The following is a 20,831-nucleotide window of genomic DNA, read 5'->3' as shown; positions in this document are numbered from 1 at the left end:
GCAAAGTCAAAATAGGTCCCGTAGTCAATTTCTCTTTCAACGTCTGAAAGGCAGTCACCTCTGGGGGTCCCCACGAAAAAGGTACTCCTTTCTGTGTCAAGATATGCAAAGGGGAAGCAACCTCTGCAAACTTTCGTATGAACCGCCTGTAGTACGAACACAGTCCCAAGAAGCTTTTAACTTCATGGACATTCTTCAAGTCGGGCCAATTACGGATAGTCTCTATCTTGGCCGGATCCATTTGCACTCCTGCGGCTGACACAATGTGTCCCAAAAAGTGTATCTCTGGTAGGAAAAATTCACTTTTCTTAGCATTAATCACTAATGTGTGATCTCGTAATGCCTGAAAGACTTGAAGCAGATGATCTCTGTGTTCTGCCTAATTCTTGGAGAAAACAATGATGTCGTCAAAGAAAGTGCCAACAAATAGCTTGTACTCTCAAAAAATCCTATCCATCATCCGGTTAAATGTCGCAGGAGCATTGGTTAAGCCAAAAGGCATCACCAAAAACTCAAATAACCCAAAAGTCGTCCGAAAAGCTGTCTTGTAGACATCTCTTGGCGCTATCCTGATCTGATGATATCCACTCTTCAAGTCAATCCTGCTAAAGCACGAGAATCCCTGTAACCTGTCGAGTATATCATCGATCCTAGGAATCGGAAATCTGTTCTTGATGGTGATTTCGTTGAGAGTGCTATAATCGATGCACATTCTCCAAGATCCGTCTTTCTTCAAAACCAACAACACTGGAGAGCAATACAGTGAAGTACTAGGCTGGACAAGACCCTTTTCCAAGAGGTCTTTCATTGAGTTCATAATCTTTTCATTCTATACTCGGCTCACACGATAAGGTGGCCGATTCGGTGGCGTGCTTCCAGATATCAGATCAATGGTATGATCTTCAGGCCCTCTCAAAAGCAATCGGCATGAGCGTGGAGAAAAAAAATCTTGGCGTTCTTTTCTTCAGGTCAAAACATATTCAACTTTTATCCATCGTTCAGTTCTCCCAAAAGAATGAGTAAGAAAACTGAAGTTCATCAAGTACAATCTCTAAGCCCTTCATTTATCAAGGTCGCTTTCTCGGCCCGGTAGTCAACCACGGCGTAGTTCTTGTGGTACCAAGGGATCCCGAGTAGAACGTCACTCGCGTGCCCTGAACACCCCTGTCATTGCAAACAAAGTTTGCCAATGCTCGGTGTATTGGCAACATCCCATCCGGGTGCCAGTCGAACTACCTCCGCCTGTGGCGTCAGTCTGTCGGGCGTAGTTCTAAATCGAGCCGCCAATTCCAAGTGAAAAGAAGTTGGCCTTGGCTCCTTCAAAAGAGCTTCCTGATCCTTCACTTTGCCCCGAAAGCGGCAAAGTTTGTACTTTCATTCATTAGATTCGGTGCAGGTCCCACGCCATGTGGTACCAGTTCTGCTTTTCTATCAGCCTTTTCTGCCCCATTCCTCAGCTGCTCTCGAACTCTCAGATCTGTCGTCGTCTTTATCATTCTGTTCTTTCTGTGCCTTATAAGGGCACTTTGCGGAAATATGTCCATGTTACCCGCATCCAAAGCACTTCCCCTCTCTGATGAAGCGAGCTTTCTCCTCAGGAGTAAGCTTGGGTCGTGCATCCTTTTTTTTCTCTGGGTTGCTTTTTTTCATTCTACTTTCATTCCCAGAAGTCAGTTCGGCTCGTTGTGTCATGGCCTCATCTGTGGGGTAGGTCAGACTGCGAGAGTGAATGGCAAAGCCCCGCTTCGCATGACTCATCAACTCCTGAACAGAAGCTGACTTTTGTTCCAAGCAGTGATTTCGGATTTTTGTAGGTAGACCCAAGGTAAACCACTCAATCTGTTCTTTGAACGAGATCTTCTTGAATGAAGAGGCGGGTAGAAGAGAGCTCCAGAATCTTTCACAATAAGAATTCACTGTATCACTCTTGGTCACCCGGAGATGGTTCCAAGCAGCTCGTATATATCGCTCAAACTCTTGAGTCAACCAAGAAGAAATAAAAAGCCTCTTGAAATTCAGCCATGTAACTGGCACAGTCTTGCTTAATAGAAGCGTGGACCACCAAGTACGAGCATTCCCCTTAAAGTAAGAGGCAGCTCTCCGAATCTTGGAGTGCTCTGAATAGCGTCCTCCCGCGAAAGCGATGTCAAACTGCTGTATAAAAGACAAAGCCTTCGAAGCATCTGAGTATCATGAAAGTATCAAAGTTGATCAAGTGGCCACCTTCCTTAAACTCTGGGACTTTCTTGCTTTTATCTTCGAGAAAGTCATACTGGTTGGCCTTGTAAAAAATTCTTCTTGTTCGCATAAAACTTTCCGTCATCGGAATCTGAGCTGTCTGAAGACGAGTCCTCAGTAGAACTGTCAGTCTCTGGGCGAGATTTAGCCTTCTTTGCCTTTCTCTTGCCCTTTCCAAAGCATTGCTTCTTGCTTCGCTTTTTACCTTTTCTATCTTCTTCGCTAGAATCCGAGGAGCTAGAAGAACTCTCAGAAGAAGAAGAAGAAGAACTGGGTAGGTCTTCAAACTTACGCGCTTCTTCAATTTCTTTGCCTTGTCAAATGTCGACCGACGACCCAAATATCCCGAGAAGTCAGTGCCTTTCTTGTGCTTTTTGCCGTGCTTTTTGGCTTTCTTTTGCGTGTCAAAAAGCTGAGCAATCCGTGCATCAACCACATTCTCCGGTTCTTTCTCCGTATATTTCTTGGAGGCAGAAGGTTTCTTGAGAGCGGGTTTCAGGAGTGGTGTTGTGGTTCTCTACCACTCCGTCTGTACCTCTTTCAAAGAGGTCTGGTTCATATATTTTTCCATCTTCGGGTCCTTGGCAAAATTGAGCATCATCTTTACTGGCGACACTCTATCTCTCGCCGCTCCGCCTAACTAGGCCAAGGCGGGCCATACTCTCTACCTGAATCTTCGTTGTGATCCCAGCCCGCATCTCCAGATGCAGAGGGAGTCGACTGATCATTGCTTGAAGCCATAGGTGCCGTGGAAAAAAAATTCGGGGATCGGATTTCCCGTAGAAGAGAAATCGGCCGTGCTCTGATACCACTGTAACAAACTTGGACACTCCAAGTCAAGAATCAACCGTGACAACACCAAATAACCACTTCAAAACAATTCACAGATCACAATAGATTTGCAATGGCCCGGCGGAGTTCCGTGCCTAGAGATATTGGCCCCAAAGACTGACGCCCCTTTCGGTATTTCTTTTTGTATTAATCAATCATCAAAGTACAAGAGAGCGGTTAGGGTTTCACTCTCAGACTCTGCGTCCAGATGCTCTGAGAAGTGAGGCCCTCACCACTAATTTAAAGGTTACAAGGGATGCCCAAAAGCAGAGCCCCAAAAGCTTTTAAAATCAAAAGCATCAGTTCTCTCTCTCTCTTAGAGAGCCTTTTCTCTTTTTTTTATAAAAAAAAAGCAAAAGCAAAATTCGCGTCGCTCATCATATTCCAAAAAATAAATTAAAAAAATTAATAATCCGCCTCCGCGATTTCCGGAATTTAGGGTTTTTGGCAAAAATTAGGGTTTGTAGGAATTTTAGGGTTTCTGCTATCCGCCACGTCATCACTTTGTGACAGGACAAGCCCTTCTTTCTTGGGATTCCTGTCACTCTTCAAAAACACGATTAGGAATTGACACGCCCAAGCGAACTTGGGTTCGTGCGACACAGAAAAGTTAAATGACAAGTTGCAAGACGCTATTTGGTGAAGTTCAAGAACTATCCGCCTATGGATGCAAAGTGGATGGAAGAGCATGAACTGTCAGAGTCACCAAATGTATTGCAGCTTTACCTTGAAGCCTTTGGGTTACAGCCTACTTATGCCCCAACCCAACGTGTACAAAGGAGGGGTAATGATAGAGCTAGTACATCAAATGTACATATGAATTCAGTGTAATAGATGGAAATGACAAGAGTATGAAGGCCATTAAGTCATTTGTATCTATATGTTATGACCTTTCTTGCGGATACATGCGATGATAAAAGAGTGTTAATAGCACAAGATAATCAGTGGCGTGTATTTATGGTATGCAATCGAGGACGTTTGCGATTTCAAGAGGGGGGTATGTCACGGGGATGTGGCAACTGTTAACTATGTCACGAGGACATGGCAACTGCTAACTTTAGTTGTTGGTTTCTTTCCAAGGGGTTTTGTTTTATTTTTGAGACCCTCTTCTTGAAGTAGCAAACGGTCGGACATTGCATGGCCCATGCGAACGGTAGTTTCACCCGTAGATGGGTAGTGGTTGGCACTGGAATTTGTATGGTAAGAGGATGTCTAGGCTCAGAGCAAGATCATATAGGTCCCCCCGTCGCACTTAGTAAGTTGGTGGATACTAGGAAGTGAACTCAATAAAAGCCTAAAGTCAAGGTGTGACTACCAACAGTATCCAACAGTTGGGCCACATTGCATTTTTGGATGCGTTCCCAACGAGGATAGATGGTCAGAAGACCAGCGGGAGCCCAACGGAAGCATCTCCTAAAATTTACGGAACTACTATTTTGGGCCGAGAAATGTGTTCGCGTCATTACCTCCGGTATGACTAGGAAAACATTTTACAACTCTGCCGCGAAGTAACCTGGGCGATTAGTTGGGATATTTTGAGGCGGCGAACCCGAAACGGGAAAATGCTTGTAAATGCGCCAAGTGTCACATTTTTGTGCACTTTCCAATGCAAGGAAGAGTTGGCGCTGATTTTATAGCTGGGAGGCTCATTTGCAACTCTCTGTCACAAGTTAAGAGCTATGGAGTGCTTCCTTTCCCTCTTATGTACAGTGCAGTGCCAGGAGTGATGCCCTGCACGCTACGCACTGCCCTCTCTCCCCCCTACGAGCAGTATGTTATGCCCCACTAGTGGGCTTCTCATTTGACCAATGTACCGTTATGTGGGTTCATGCGCGATTGCCAAGGCAAGAGCCTCTTGCACACGTACTGGATTAGCTAGCGGCTAATCCCCCCCGTAGGTACAGGTGGATTCCGAGAGGTTTCACGCCAGAAATCTAGTCCGACTCAAAGGGCAAGTAGCCCTACATGTGCGGAAGCTCAAGGTCTTGCTACAGATGCGACCGCCACGCGAAACGGAGCCCAAAACAGGGAATTACAGCCTGCTGTGTATTTTTGCAGGTTTAGGGTTTCGGCCCTAAACGGACCCTAATACCCCCAGGAGGTTCGGGGACGCGAGGGGATCACTGTACAGATGAACTAGCGCATTTTCGGGGCAGAAAACAGAGAATTCAGCGTGCTGCAGATTCTCGCCAGGTTTTGCAAAGTGTTCGTATGCGTCAAGAAAGTCACCTATTGCGTGGGGATACTGATACAGTTATGCTGCCGAAATCGGGCCAGAATAGGTATTTCTTAGCCTAGATTGTGCGGGGCAGCTTGTAGGAGATCACAAATTTTATTCCCTCTGTTAAAGAATAAAGAAATACCGAAAGGGGCGCCAATTTTGGGGCCTACAGGTTGTCGGCGTTTGCTCGGAGCATTCTAGCTTCCGAGCCGTGTGTGTACTTAGGTGTTAATCCTCGTTACAGGTTACCTTTGCAAAGTACTCTGTGTGTGTCTAAAGTAAAGAATATCGGGTGAAGCCAACGTCTACCGCCCTACAGACCGGTTTCAAAAGCCCAGCTCATGTGCTGGCTGTATCCATGTCCTCTTGGTGTGTAGCTGAGTCAAGTCCTGGCGAATGAGCCTGGTGATCTCGAACTGTGTAAGAGTCAGAGAAGGCGCATCCAGTGAGTACTGGAAGGAAGGCAATCTGTCTATGTTGAACCCATGTGCCTGAAACCATGATGTCATCTCCCAATACCAGCATGCTGTATCTCCCTGCATAGCTAACTGTCAAGAGGACTCAAGTGCAAGGCGTGCATATCTGTCTCTGTGAAGTTCCCACATGCGGTGTATGAAGGAGACAGATCTGGTGAGCGCCTCAACCACTAGTGGGGGGGCAGCTAGCTCTGCTCGTACAATAGCACGTGGTACTGAAGCCTTGGCTCTAATGAGCCGCGAGATCATAGACACCAGAGGCTTCTCCATGTCCTCCCATCCATCACTGCGGCCTGTCCTCCCGTGATGATCCAATGAAGGTCCCCAAATCAGAGGGGCAGTTCTGCGACCCTGCTCAGGGCAGCGAGGCTGCAAGCCAGAGGAGAGAGAGGCAGTTCTGCGACCCTGCTCGCGGCTACGAGGCTACAAGAGAGAGAGAACGAGAGAGAGAGAGAGAGAGAGAGAGAGAGAGAGAGAGAGAGAGAGAGAGAGAGAGAGATGAAATGAAATGAAATGATATATTAACGTCTACAAGAGGCCAAAATGACCTATGAGACCAACTGATTACAATGATGAGTCTAGTACCAAGTCTGGGTACAAACAAGAAAACTACAAACAAAGAACTGATAGGAGTGCTACCGACTCCTATGGGTGGCTGGTAGGCTGAGCAATGGTATCATGCCATAAAGGTACAAAGTGGGGATAAGTGTCACCATGATACAATATAGCAATAGCATGAAGCCTATCTCGATCTCCCTAACTCTATAGCTCGATCAATGAGAGTACCGCTGATGTGTGTATGGGTGGGAACCGAGCTCTCTGGTGGCGGTGTCCCCTCTGACTCTGTGGTACTCAGACTGAAGAAATCTGAGATGCGTCTCTGGGACTGTCTCTGTCTTTGCCCATTCAATAGAGCGTCTCTATGTCTCTGAATCTCAAGTAGGAATAATCCGAGACATCTTTGATCCTGATATCTCATGACTCTGTCTAACGAGTCAAAACCATCTCTGAATAGACAATGAAAGCGTCCCCGTATCTCATAGTAGACTGTGCAGCGACATTTGTAGTGAAACTCTGTCTCTGGCTCTGCATGGCATAACTGACATATCCTACTGTCTGCTGGTATGCCTCTGAATCTACCTGTCTCAATCCCAAGCTGGTGAGCGAATCTAGCCAATAGCACATCGTAACCTATGAGATAGATGTGTGTCCATGTAACTGGGCCGTGTGACAAATCCGTCTGTCGTGAGTTGAAGAAGATGTTCTCTATAGAAAACCCTCTTCGTACCCAACTCCCGTGATGGTTCTATCCATGTCCTCTTGCTATCAAGCTGGATAAGATCCTGCCGAATGAGTCTAGTAGTCTCCATCCGTGTAAGAGCCAAGGATGGTGCATCAAGAGAATACTGGAAAGGGGGCAGCCTGTCCATGCTGAAACCATGCCTCTGAAACCATGAGTTCATCTGTGCATACCAACATGATGTATCTCCCTGTAATGCCAGCTGTCTGGATGACTCGAGAGCAAGCCTGGCATACCTGTCCCTGGTGGTGTCCCATAAGCTGTGTACAAATGAGAGAGAGAGAGAGAGCCTTCAACTAAAAAATAGAAAGTCCTCTCCCACTCCAATTCTACAAATTGAAGGAGCACTCTCAGCTCAGCATTGTAGGAGATTCTATACAAACACATCTCCACGACTAGGCTGCCCTATTGGCTTATAGCTTGGACGATCCTTACATGTTCTTTTTTTTTTTCAGTCAATACTCACAATTTTGAGTCAAGATGATTAAAAAAAACTAATCAAAGAATGTACAATGAACCTCGAGCACTACATGTCCACTAAAGGGGGTGTACAATTTATCAGCCGGAGCCCCTGATACAACTTAGGGGATGTATCCATTCTTCGGCTTGTGCACAATATCCTTGAATCGGACTACCACAAAGTTTCTCTCAAAGACCTGGAGCTCCTTTTTCCAGATTTGCTTCACGTAACAGTACCTGGTAATTTATTTGCACACCAGAATTGCTTTGTTTCTCCCTCCCAGGACCAAGTCCTTTATAAATAAGAGCACCTTCCTTTGCACCCATCTGCACATTTTGGCAGCAAGACCCCGCAAGGAACGGCTAGGCAGTCTTTAAAAAGATGCAAGGGTCCTCCGAAGCTGCTTTGCTTCTAGGTAAGGCTTTGTGCCAAGTCGTCTGGCAAGAATCTTGTTTCCAGTTGGGATAGCCCCCCACAATGCCTTCCAAGTGAATATCTTCATTGAGCTTGGCCATTTAATCTCCCAAATGTTGTTTACAAACTTCTGCCATTTCTCTTCACACCAATTCATCTCCATAATTTGATTAGTGGAGTGAACCAATCCGCTTAAAACATCAACTTTCCATAAGTTTCCGATGTTTAAGGAAGCCCAAAGATTTTGGGACAATGCCAAGCTTTCCAATCGAGGTCCGACCAACGACAGGCATTGGACTATTGCATTCTCACGCTATCAATGCCCAGGAGAAGGTTGATACCAGCATACTACGTTTCAATCACAATCCCGAAATAAGAAGCAAGCACAGCCATAATAAAGACTAGCACAAGTCACATAAGAGCCAATAATACAATCACAATCTATGCATTAAGACAAATACAAATTCATTCTTGATAGCATTTGATTATACTTAAATGTGTGCATGTGTGAGCCAAAGCACTTTGTGAGGAATAGACCCCAGTAAAACATGAAAACAACAGCGACTAACTTGCCCATGCTAAACACGCTCGTGTTAAAGTAATTTGCACATAAAACCATTAAAAGGCTTCAAGATAGAAGAAAACCTCACGAAGTTTCAGAAGAAGTTCTTGTGGAGATGACGCAATATCACCACGCTTACCACGGACAAGAGAGTCACATTTCTCTATCAGCAACGTACAATATTGCTGCAGCTGAAATGCTGTCATTTTGACAGGCACCCAAAATTCCATGGGACTAGAAGACTCTTGCTTTGCCTCTTGCACAATGTGCTTGCTCACTAACGTTTTTAATTGCATCAATGTAGCATTCTCTTCTTGTGGCGTATCGTCCTTTCCTCCAGCAAGCTCTTGGAGTATATAGTGATAATCTTCTGTATTATTCTATTAAAGCATAAACATAACATTTGAGAGAAGTGATTTCTAAACAGCTTCTGAGTAGCGAATAAAATTCTCATGTAACTGACCTTGATAGGCTCACCAAGAAGAAGAAGACGGTATGGAGAGGCAAATTGTCGAAGTGATTTGCTACTCTTAGTTCCTTTTAAACGTTGACATTCATCGATAATCAAAGCTTCAAAACTCAGCTCTTTCAAATTTTCCATGTCCTGGTAAAAAAGAAATGTCAATAAACCAAGACCTGGCGGGCAGTCTGGAAGAACTTTACTATCTTGGCATGCTTCACATAAAAAAAAAAAGATACATATACTGACGTTTCTTCTAGGCCAAAATGACATAGGAGACCAAAACAAGGTCCGATAATACCTTTTTATGATAAGTTGTTAAAAAGTGAAGCATCATTAATATGATAACTTGAAAGTTACTTGGGCACAAAATTAACAATCAAACAGATACAATTATTACAATCTTTCTCATGAAAAGAAATACACGCCAATGGAAACGACATAATCTGCTTCGCCCGCCCGCCGGCCCACCCCCGGCTCTGTGGGTCTCCCTGCACTCGCTACCCCCTTGCCTTCTCCCCTTGCTGCCTCACGCTGGCCCCCGCCCTCAAGCTGCCGTCCCACAGCCCCGCTGCTCATCCTAGCCCACCTGCTTATCTGTCCTCGAAGCCAAGAGGAGTGCGGCTAATGACCCTAGAGGCAAGTTCCTTTGATGAAAAAATAGCCATGCAAGTACCTTTGCCAAGCAAGATGATTTCCTCCACTTTGCCTTCATCCGAACCAGCTAGAGTGCACGAGAGCCAATCCCGGATGTTGGCACGAGCGTAGAAACACCGCACCAAACCGGAGAGAGAACGTCAATACGATCACCAATTTTGTGTTTAAGGCCTTCTGAAATAACCATGGTAAGTGCCATAATACTTGAGAGAGAGCCGGTAATGATAATAACCCAAGTCAAAACCCTGACCTTTCCCTTCCTCACCTCTCAACCAAATCCAGCCTCTGCAAAAGATGCGGAAACACAATGCGGTTGAAAGTGAAGGCTAAAGCCGTTGCAAAACCAAACTCTCCAACTTCTGAACTGGCATACATGTGTTCAGGTTCTGCTGAAACCGGCCCGTGGGGTGGTAGGCTTTGGCTTTCACCCGAAATTCTTTACTTTACTCTAGACACACACACACACACACACAAAGTACTTTGCAAAGGAACTTACTTCCACTTGCATAAACCCCAAAACTTGCGAGAAACCAATTCCCTTGCTTTAATTCACTTACACTGGCATAAACCCTCTGATTACTGCCCAAAAACAGTAAATTCAGCACGCTATATTTACTGGTTTTTGCCATGTTTTCAGCCCTAAACAGTCCCTGAACTGCCCTCTAGCAATGGGGCACTATTCCAAGGGTTTTGGCGTCCGTATGGCTGAAAAACAATCAAAATATAGCGCATAACCAGCGCTGAAATCGCACCGGTACAATGAGGTTATCACCCTCACCGGTGCCTACTTTTGGAACAGCAGTTACCTACTCCTATTCTTGCTCAGGGAGGCTCTTGCCTCAGCGAAAACGCATGTAACCACACAGCTGTACATGAGTCAAATGAAGAGCCCTCTTGTGGGGCATCACATTACTGCTCGTAGGGTAAATTACAAAGTAGAGTCCTGGGAATTCTTTACCTGTATCTAGCTAGATACCACCTGTTTTGGCAAAATTTCGACAACATAACAACCCCAAAACTTGTCCGAAACCAATTCCCTTGCTGGAACTCACTTCCACTGGCATAAAACCTCTGATTTGTGCCCAAAAACAGTAAATTCAGTACGCTGTATTTACTGGTTTTTGCCCTGTTTTCAGCCCTACACAGTCCCTGAACTTCCCTCTAGCAATGAGGCACTATTCTCAAGGGTTCTCGCATCCGTATGGCTGAAAAACAATAAAAAATACAGCACATAACCAACGCTGAAATCACACCTGCACGGTGAGGTTATCACCCTCACTGGTGCAGGCTTTTGGAGCAGCAATTACCTACTCCTGTTGCTGCTCAGGGAGGCTCTTGCCTCAGTAAAAACGCATGTAACCACACAACTGTACATGAGTCAAATGAAGAGCCCTCTTGTGGAGAATCACATTATTGTGTTGGGTCTAAAGGCCCTCTTATAGACTCTCTTACTCATTTATTTATTCTTTTATACTTGGGTGTGTTCACACCCAAAGGCCATTTAAATGGTCATAAGTTTGTACCCTTATATAATAATAAAACATAGGGCTTTTAGTTGTGTGCCCAAGAAACACACTAAGAAAATCGTACGCTCTCTCTCTCCCTCTCTCTACAACAGCGTTCGTGGTCTCTCTCTCTCTCTGCTCGTGTGGTCTTCTACACCCATTGCTAGCCCCTCTAGCACTTCAAACTGGTATCAGAGCCAAGTTCCCTACTCCCGTGCGTATTCCCTCGCGAGAAATCTTCATTTTCTCTCTCCTATGCAATTTTCTCTCTCTAAAAACAGCAAGCGCAAGTGTCTTCTCTCTCCTCCCCGGACTCGAGGAAGACAATACCTCAGCCCACAAGTGCTTATATGCTGAAAACAGGTCATTTCAGGCTGTTTCCCTTCAAAAACAGGTTTTTCTGTTAATTACAGCAAGCACAAGTGTTACAGGTACATTTGGGACACTTTGGGCAACACCAATCCACCAGGAGAATTGGGGGTTTTGTCCTATTTGCTAAAATTTCAGTAAATTTCAGCAAGTTGTCACTTTAAACTTGGGGGTTTTGCACATTAGTGCAAGATTATTCAAGTCTACTACACCTACAAGTGTAATTACAGGAGAAATTCTCGGGGATTCGAGTTGAGAAATTGAAGGCTTTTGCTGATTTTTCAGAAATTTCAGTAAATTGTGCAGTAACTTTTGGGGCTTTTGCAAATGTGATGCAATTCTGGACACTTTGTGTCATGTATTGCAATTTGTGGTACAATTGAGCAGAGTTTGAGACCTCTCTCACATATACAGGAGGTTTATGTGACAATAAACACATGTATTTACTTGTGGATGATTCCTATTGAGTCTATGTATTGCTGAAAATACATTTTGCAGCAGTGCTTTCACCTCAGTTGCAGGTTTGAGGTTGTTGCAAATGCACTTTGGTTTTACTACTGAAGTGGGAGCATTCATGCACAGGATGTATGCTTCATGTGTGTGCTGAAATTTCAGTATTTACTACTGAAATTTATCTCTTTTACTGCTGTACACTTTGGATAAAGTGTTTGTAACCCAGTGCTACGTTTCCTTGCACTTCTATAGTGTTCTCTGAGCCTGTAAGAGGCTAAAATTGCAACTTGCAGCTTGCTGTTATAAAATTACAGCAGTGAATTTTTGGTCTATTTTGCATCGAAATGGCTTCCAATGCATCTACAAGTAGTAGTGAGTCAAAGTCTTTGATGGAAATCAAAAGATTTAATGGCACTGGCTTTGATTTGTGGAAGAAAAGAATGCAAGGCATTCTATTTCTTAAAGATTGCGAAGATGCATTACTTGCAGCAAAACCTGAAAACTTGTCAAATGCAGATTGGGCAAAGCTGAACAAAAAGGCTATTGCTTATATAAAAATGGTTGTGTCAGATGATGTGCTTACTGATATTAAGCGTCTTGACACTGCACATGCTATTTGGCAGAAGTTGACTAATTCGAATGAGAATAAACTCCTATGAATCAAGTTCATCTCATGCAGAAACTTGTAAACATGGAATTGGATGAGGGAAAGCCTGCATCTGAGCATTTGAATGCGTTTACAGGTGTTTTGAGTCAACTTCAGGATTCAGGGCTGCAACCATATGATGACAAGTTGAAAGCTATCTTTCTTTTGATGACTTTGCCCGACAGTTGGGAAGCGCTTGTTGTGTCATTGTCAAACAATGTTGCTTTAACCTATGATGGCGTAAGAGGCTCCATTCTCAATGAGGAGATTAGGAGGAAAGCTAGTGGTGAAGGCAGTGGCACAGCTTATCATGTAAGGGGCAGGTCAAAGAAAAGGAACAATGTAGCTAACAGGGGCAAGAGTAGAAGTAAGAGCAAGGGAAAATCTCAAGATATAACATGCTATCAATGTGGACGCAAAGGGCATAAAAAGCCTGATTGCAGATTTTACAAGCAAGAGCTTGAGAGAAAGAAGCAGCAGAGCAGGGTAAGAAAAAGAAGGATGCAAAAGATGCTAAAGGTGATGATGACACCTCCTCTTCTTCCAAGGATGTTGGCAAGGCAAATGTGGCCTCTAGTGTGGTCATAGAGGAAATTCTTGATGTGGACGAAGCACTTGTCGTAGCTTCGAGTGTCTTTGATGATGTTGTGGCTATGGCAAGTGATATGTATATCATGAAGCCAGACCTTATTGATGCTTTGCTTTCAACTCATGATGGGCTGTCCCAGTCTTGGATAGTAGACAGCGGTGCCTCATTTCATGTAACTCCTTTTTTGGAGTCTTTTGCCAAATACACTGCAGGTAACCTGGGTAAAGTTTACTTGGGTAATAACTATGCATGTGACATTGAGGGTGCTGGCACCATTCACTTGGCTTTGGAAAATGGCCAAGAACTTGTTTTGCATGGTGTTAGGTATGTGCCTGGCATTAAGAAGAGTCTGCTATCAGTTGGGCAACTGGATGTAAAGGGCTACTTCACTACTTTTGGTGGTGGCTCTTGGAAAATACAAAAGGTTTCTATGTTGATTGTGAAGGGCAGCAAAAGGGGAACTTTATACTATTTGCATTGCAAGGCCTTACCTGGCAAGTTTGTTGCTATGGCTGAAGTTCATTCTCCAATGGAACTTTGGCATAAGAGACTTGGCCATATGAGTGAGAAAGGACTACAGGTTCTCTCCTCTCTTGGGAGATTTCATGTAAAAGGTCCTTGCCTTGAATTTTGTAAAGATTGTATCTATGGTAAACAAGTGAAGTTCTCTTATTCGTCTGGTGTCTCTAAAAAGTTGCATGCTCTTGATTTAGTACATTCAGATGTTTGCACTATGCCTGTGAGCTCACATGGTGGTGCACGCTATTTTGTATCTTTCATTGATGATTTCAGTAGAAAGACTTGGGTGTATGTACTTAAAAACAAGAGTGATGTTTTTTACGCTTTTAAAAGATTTCATGCTTTTGTGACCACACAAAAAGGTCTCAAGTTAAAGGCCATAAGAACAGATAATGGGGGAGAGTATGTATCACGTGAATTTAATGTTTTTTGCGAGATGCATGGTATTAAAAGGGAGTTAACAGCCCCTTATAATCCATCATCTAATGGCGTGGCTGAGAGATATAACCGCACAATTTGTGAGAGGATACGTTGCATGTTGTCCACAGCTAATCTTCCGCAAGAATTGTGGAGAGAGGCTTTGAAAACTGCAGTTCATGTATGCAACCGTTCTCCCAATCGTGCTTTGGACAATGGCATCCCTAAAGAGGTTTGGTCTCGCAAACCTGCTTCGTATGACCATTTGCGTGTTTTTGGCTGCGAGGCATTTGTGCATGAGCATGTAGATCAGAGGACTGAGCTAGACATGAAATCCATCAGAGGCATCTTCATGGGTTATGGAGATGAGGGTGAGATGGGTTACAGAGTATGGCTACCTGATTATTACAAGAAGGTTGTACGCAACCGAGATGTAGTATTTAATGAGGCTAAATTGCTCCAAAATGCTACATATGTAGACCATGATAAAAAGAGGGTCAAATTTCATAATGACCAGCCAACCATAAAGCCTTTCTTGGCTGAAAATATGGTGCCTATTGATCCTGAAAATGAGCAGCAACCATTTGTGCAACAGCCAGAAGAGAATGGACATCAAATAGATGCACAAAATGGGGTAGAACACAATGACCAGCAGGCTGAAAATGATTTACAGCAGGGTATAAATGCTGAAAATCAACCGCTAAATGATAATGGAATCATTCCTGAGGATGTAGACCCTTTACCGGAAAATGTAGATCATTGGGTGAGGAGATCTACACGTCAGAGACGTCAGCCAGAGAGGTTCCAGCCATCTTTCGATTGTGTTTTGTTGACTAATGAGGGAGAGTCTCTTACATACAAAGAGGCCAAGTCTTGTGACGACAATAGTAAGTGGGAGCTTGCTATGAAATCTGAGATGCAATCATTGTATGCAAATAATACATGGGAGCTTGTGCATTTGCCCAAAGGTAGGAAAGCTATTCCTAACAAGTGGGTTTATAAGATCAAATGTATTGATGACAAACCCAAATACAAAGCGCGTTTAGTTGATAAGGGTTATGCAGAGAAGGAAGGCATTGACTTCCAGGAAATCTTCTCACCTGTAGTGAAGATGTCTACTCTCCGTGTGTTGTTTGCTCTATGTGCTATCTTGGATATGGAGCTTCATCAAATGGATGTGATCACTGCTTTCTTACATGGTGACTTGGATGAGGAGCTGTATATGCTACAGCCTGAGGGCTTTGTCATTCCAGGGAAAGAGCATTTGGTATGCAAACTAAAACGCAGCTTGTATGGGATGAAACAAGCTCCTAGACATTGGTACAAAAAGTTTGATACTTTTATGCTCAATCATGGTTTCAAACGCAGTCAAGCAGATCACTGTCTTTACACTAAAAAGGCTCCTGATGGTAGTCTTATTGTGCTAGTCCTATATGTGGATGACATGTTGATTGCTGGCAAGCATAAGGACACTTTGAATGCTTTGAAAAAGGAGTTGAATTCAACTTTCTCGATGAAAGATTTGGGTGCAGCTGAACATATTTTGGATATGTGTATTAGGAGCGATAGAAAGAAGCGTCTTTTATTCCTTTCTCAAGACAAGTACATCAAGAAAGTACTTGAGAGATTTAATATGGCTGATGCTAAGCCTCTTGGTGTGCCTTTACCTACAAACACAAAGCTTAGCAAGCTTGATTGCCCAAAAGATGATATAGCTGCTCATGCTATGAAAGGCATTCCTTATGCTTCAGCTTGTGGTTCATTGATGTATGCCATGGTTGCTACACGACCAGACATTGCTTATGCAGTGGGAGTTGTTAGCACGTTCATGTCTAACCCTGGCAAACCACATTGGAAGGCAGTGAAGAGCATATTCAGGTACTTAAAAGGTACACTAGACACATGTATATGTTATGGCAAGGGTACACTATCATTGCGGGGATTCTGTGATTCGGACATGGCAGGTGATCTTGACACTAGAAAGTCTACCAGTGGGTATGTATTCACACTTGCTAGAGGTGCTATTTCATGGTGTTCAAGGTTACAAAAGATTGTGGCATTGAGCACTACAGAGGCTGAATATATTTCAGCCACACACGCTTCTAAGGAAGCTATTTGGCTTGGCACGTTGGTCACAGACTTTGGTCTTCCTGCATATGCTCCAGTGCTTGGTTGTGATAGTCAAAGTGTTGTATGCCTCGCTAAGAATTCCATGTTCTATGCTCGTACCAAACACATTGATGTGCGGTACCATTTTATACGACGGGTATTGGATGATGGCCTTGTCACACTGACAAAGGTCAAGACACAGGATAACCCTGCAGATGTTCTCACTAAGTGTCTTGCTAAGACACAACATCAGCATTGCTTACACTTAGTGGGAGTTACTTAAAGGTACCACATCGGGCCTTTAAGTGGGAGGATGTTGGGTCTAAAGGCCCTCTTATAGCCTCTCTTACTCATTTATTCATTCTTTTATACTTGGGTGTGTTCACACCCAAAGGCCATTTAAATGGTCATAAGTTTGTACCCTTACATAATAATAAAACATAGGGCTTTTAGTTGTGTGCCCAAGAAACACACTACGAAAATCGTACGCTCTCTCTCTCCCTCTCTCTGCAACAGCGTTCGTGGTCTCTCTCTCTCTGCTCGTGTGGTCTTCTACACCCATCGCTAGCCCCTCTAGCACTTCATACTGCACGTAGGGAAGAGAGAAAGCAGCGTGAGGTGTGCAGGACATGACTTCTTGCACCACACTGAACATGAAAGGGAACGCTTGCAGTCAATAGCTCTTAACCTGTGTGGCAGGCAACAAATGAGCCCTTTCCCAGCTTAAAATTCAGCGTCCATTTTTTGGCAAGAGGAAAGTTCACCAAATTGTGCGACTTGCGCATTTATAAGCAATTTCCCGTTTCGGGGTTGCCGCTTAAAAATCTCCCGACTGGTTGCGCAATTGACTTTGCGGCAAAGTTCTAAAACGTTCCCCTTGGCATTCCGGAGATAATGACACGAACAGATTTCATGGCCCAAAATAGAAGTTCCCTAATTTTTAGGAGATGCTTCCGTTGGGCTCCCACTGGTCTTCTGAGCATCTATCCCCATTGGGACCGCATCCAAAAATGCAATGTGGCCCAACTGTCGAGTACTTTCCTTTGGTGACCCCACCTTAGCTTTATGCCTTTATTGAGTTCACTTCCTAGTATCCACCAACTTGCTAAGTGCGACGGGGGAACCTACATGATCTTGAAGTGAGCCTCGACATCCTCTTACTATACGAATTCCAATGCGGACCAACTTCTTGTTTGCGGGTGAAACTACCGTTCACATTGGCCATACAATGTCCGGCCATTTGCAACTTCAAAAAGAGGGTCTCAAAAATTAAAACAAAAATCATTGGAAAGAAACCAACAACTAAGGTTAGCAGTTACCACGTCCTCGTGACATAGTTAACAGTTGCCACGTCCTCGTGACATACCCCCCTCTTGAAATCGCAAACAACCTTGATTGCATACAATAAATACATGCCACTGATTATCTTGTGTTGTCAGCACTCTTTTATTATCGCATGTATCCGTAAGAAAGGTCGTAACACATAGATACAAATGACTTAATGAAACCTTCATACTTTTGTCATTTCCATCTATTACACTAAATTCATATGTACATTTGATGTACTAGCCCTATCATTACCCCTCCTTTACACACGTTGGGTTGGGGCATAAGTAGGTTATAACCCAAAGGCTTCAAGGTAAAGCTGCAATACATTTGGTGACTCTGACAGTTCATGCTCTTCCATCCACTTTGCATCCATAGGCGGATAGTTCTTGAACTTCACCAAGTAGTGTCTTGCAACCTGTCCTTTAACTTTTCTATCCTTATGTGCCAAAACTTGCTTAGGTTCCAGGATCTCATCAAGTTCCTCAACTTCTGGCTGATCCTCATCTGGCATATCTTCTGGCACATCACCCACGAACGGTCTTAGACGACTCACGTGAAACACATTATGAATCTTCCACGCATCAAGCAATTTCAGTCTGTAAGCCACATTGTTGATCTTGTCAAGCACTTAAAAAAGGCCCATAGTAACACGTGATGAGCTTAGGAAACAACCGTTCCTTGCCCTTCATCTTCTTTAACCTTGCCTTCTCCAGCCTTAACAGAACCCAATCACCAGGTGATAACAGCAATTCACGACGCTGACAATCAGTAGCCTTTTTATGCTTTGCTTGAGTCTTCTCCAAGGAAACTTTAATTTTCTTAAACATTTCATCCATGTTTTCAACATATCGAACTGCCTCAAAGATCTTGTCCTTTGTGTGCAAAATGAGAGGAACTTTTTTGCCACCTTCAACAATCTCAAAAAGTGCCTTGCCTGTGGACGAATGCACTGTATTGTTGTACGCATACTCAAGCATAGGCAAAATACTATTCCCACTTGCCCTTATTATCCGACACATAGCATTTCAACAGATCCAAGATAGTAGAATTAGCCTCTTCTGACTACCCATCACTTTGTGGATGAAACGAAGACGAGAACTTGAGCGTAGTGCCCATGTTCTCAAACAATCTGTCACAAAACGGGAGCGTACACGAGCACTTGAAAATCTGAAAATTAAAATACTTTGAAAACATGAGAGAAGGGAGAAGATCGACACAGTATTGGGGACCAGAAGATGGGCTGGTCCCCCCCCCCCCCCCCCCGTTAAGAGTATTCTTTTATTCAGGGAGAATTCTTATACAAGCACGAGAACCCGAGGAAACCCCTCCGTTCTGTAGTCTTAGACCCGAAGGTCGTGCTTTCCCGTAAAGGGCTTGGGCACAAGGCCGTTCCTTCCCGTGAGGGACTTAGGCGCGAAGCCGTACTTTCCCGTAAGGGACTTAGGCGTGAAGCCGTAGTTCCCGTGAAGGGCCTTCCCGTAAGACGGGAGATTCCTACAAAACAAACCACACAAACACGCGACAACAATTCGTATGGCGAATCCACAATAGATACTTGTCGCTCTTGCGAGGGAAAAAAACGACTTCCGTGCTTCGTGGTCTCGCGATCTCTTGCGGCAGAGTCTTCTCTTGCTGACGTTGGTACCCCCCTTTGAGTGAGGTCATGTGGTGCTTTTATAGCTCCCTGGCCACGGCACGAATAGCTGCTCGCGTAGAGATCGCGACCTTTTTTTTTTTTCGTTGTTCTACCTGAAATAGGGAGAGAGAATTCGCTGGTTGGTTTTGTTGCTTTATCTTCTAAGTGGCTGCCCACTTATTAAGTGGGCGGCCGGCATATTTTAAAATTGGTCTGAACCTGCCCAAAAACTCAATAAAACCTTATAAGTTAAAACCAATGCATTTCACAACACTTCCCACGCGTCCCTGGATGCGTAACCCGGCCCTTTCCACCGAACGTAAGGAAACTCCTTCGCGATGTTTACCGTCACCCATCAAATGACACATCAGAGTTGTCCGTTCCTGATGGCAGTTCCTGTAGCTACAATCTTTTAACAGTTCTTAGTGCACATAATAAAATATCCTAAAAAAGAAATTAATCATTAAAAATAAGAAAATAGTCCAATTAGCAACATCCCTCTGGCTTCTAAACAGTTGACCTCAACTGTAGTGCTTGGACATATACCCCCAATATCTCGAGATAAGCTGCTAATTCCTCCTGCGTCATCCACTGAGCATCTAGATTCAAGTAGTTCTTAAACTTAACCAAATACTTCCGTGTTATCTTTCCGGATTTGAGAGGCCGCTCTTGATGACTTACTATCTGCTCCGGTTGGAGTATTTCTTCTGTTTCCTCAACCTCAGGAGGTTCCTCAACACTAGGCTGGCTTGGAGGCGGTCGGCCGGGGTAAACTGACATGGAAAGCATTATGGATCTTCCAATTAAGCGGTAGCTCTATAGGGAAGGTGACATCATTCACTCGCTCAGTGATCTTAAACGGCCCATAGTAACGGGTAGAAAGTTTTACCACCTTCCCCTTGTGAGACGCTTGTTTCTTAAGTCTTGCCTTCTCAAACTTGAGTAAGACTAACTGTCCGACTGTTAAGTCTAGATTCCTTCTCTACTTGTCTGCAGCTTTGTTATGCTTTCCTTGAGAGCGTAGAATAGCTCTCCTAACTTGCCCATAGGCGGTGTCCAAATCCCGGACAAACTCATCTGCTACAAAGATCTTATCCTTAGTTAAAAGGATGGGTGGAAGCAAAGGCTTACCATAGAGAATCTCAAAAGGTGCTTTCCCCGCCGATGAGTGTATGGTATTGTTATACGCATACTCGACAAGAGGCAAATATTTCTCCCAGTCAGATTGCCGGTCTGACACATAAGCTTTTAACATATCCAATACTATGGAATTGGCTATCTCACTTTGCCCGTCCGTTTGAGGATGGTAGGCAGATGAAAAATTCAGCTTTGTACCAAGATTATCCATCAAGGCACGCCAAAAATTTCCTGTCATGCGAGGATCTCGATCGCTCACAATAGACTTAGGCATTCCATGATGCTTAAAGATCTGTGCTAGAAAGACCCTAGCCATATGATCTGCTTTGATCGTTTTCTTGACTGGTATAAAGTGTGCTTGCTTGCTAAACCGGTCCACAATGGTCCAGATCGCATCATTTCCAGTCTGAGTTCTAGGGAGGTCCATGATGAAGTCCATGGCAATACTTTCCCAAGGTTCATTAGGCACAGGCAATGGTTGTAGCAACCCAGGCGCCTTATGC

At 44.1% G+C, this 20,831-nt stretch overlaps 1 protein-coding gene across 2 annotated transcripts in view; it reads right to left on the bottom strand.

The window, feature by feature from the left end:
- The window catches only part of LOC147447113 (uncharacterized), a 137,787-nt gene that overhangs the window by 19,738 nt on the left and 97,218 nt on the right, over positions 1-20,831 (bottom strand). For both annotated transcript variants that reach the window (XM_086523005.1, XM_086523004.1), the window contains 2 exons: positions 8,966-9,106; positions 8,586-8,882 (listed from right to left, as the gene is read on the bottom strand). In XM_086523005.1, coding sequence (XP_086379131.1) covers positions 8,586-8,882; positions 8,966-9,106 — 438 coding nt within the window. The remainder of the gene's footprint in view (positions 1-8,585; positions 8,883-8,965; positions 9,107-20,831) is intronic.

This window comes from Adiantum capillus-veneris, chromosome 11, assembly GCF_014529385.1.
Source record: "Adiantum capillus-veneris isolate H3 chromosome 11, ASM1452938v2, whole genome shotgun sequence".
NCBI classification, from domain to species: Eukaryota; Viridiplantae; Streptophyta; class Polypodiopsida; order Polypodiales; family Pteridaceae; genus Adiantum; species Adiantum capillus-veneris.
This window is presented reverse-complemented; position numbering and strand designations above follow the sequence as displayed.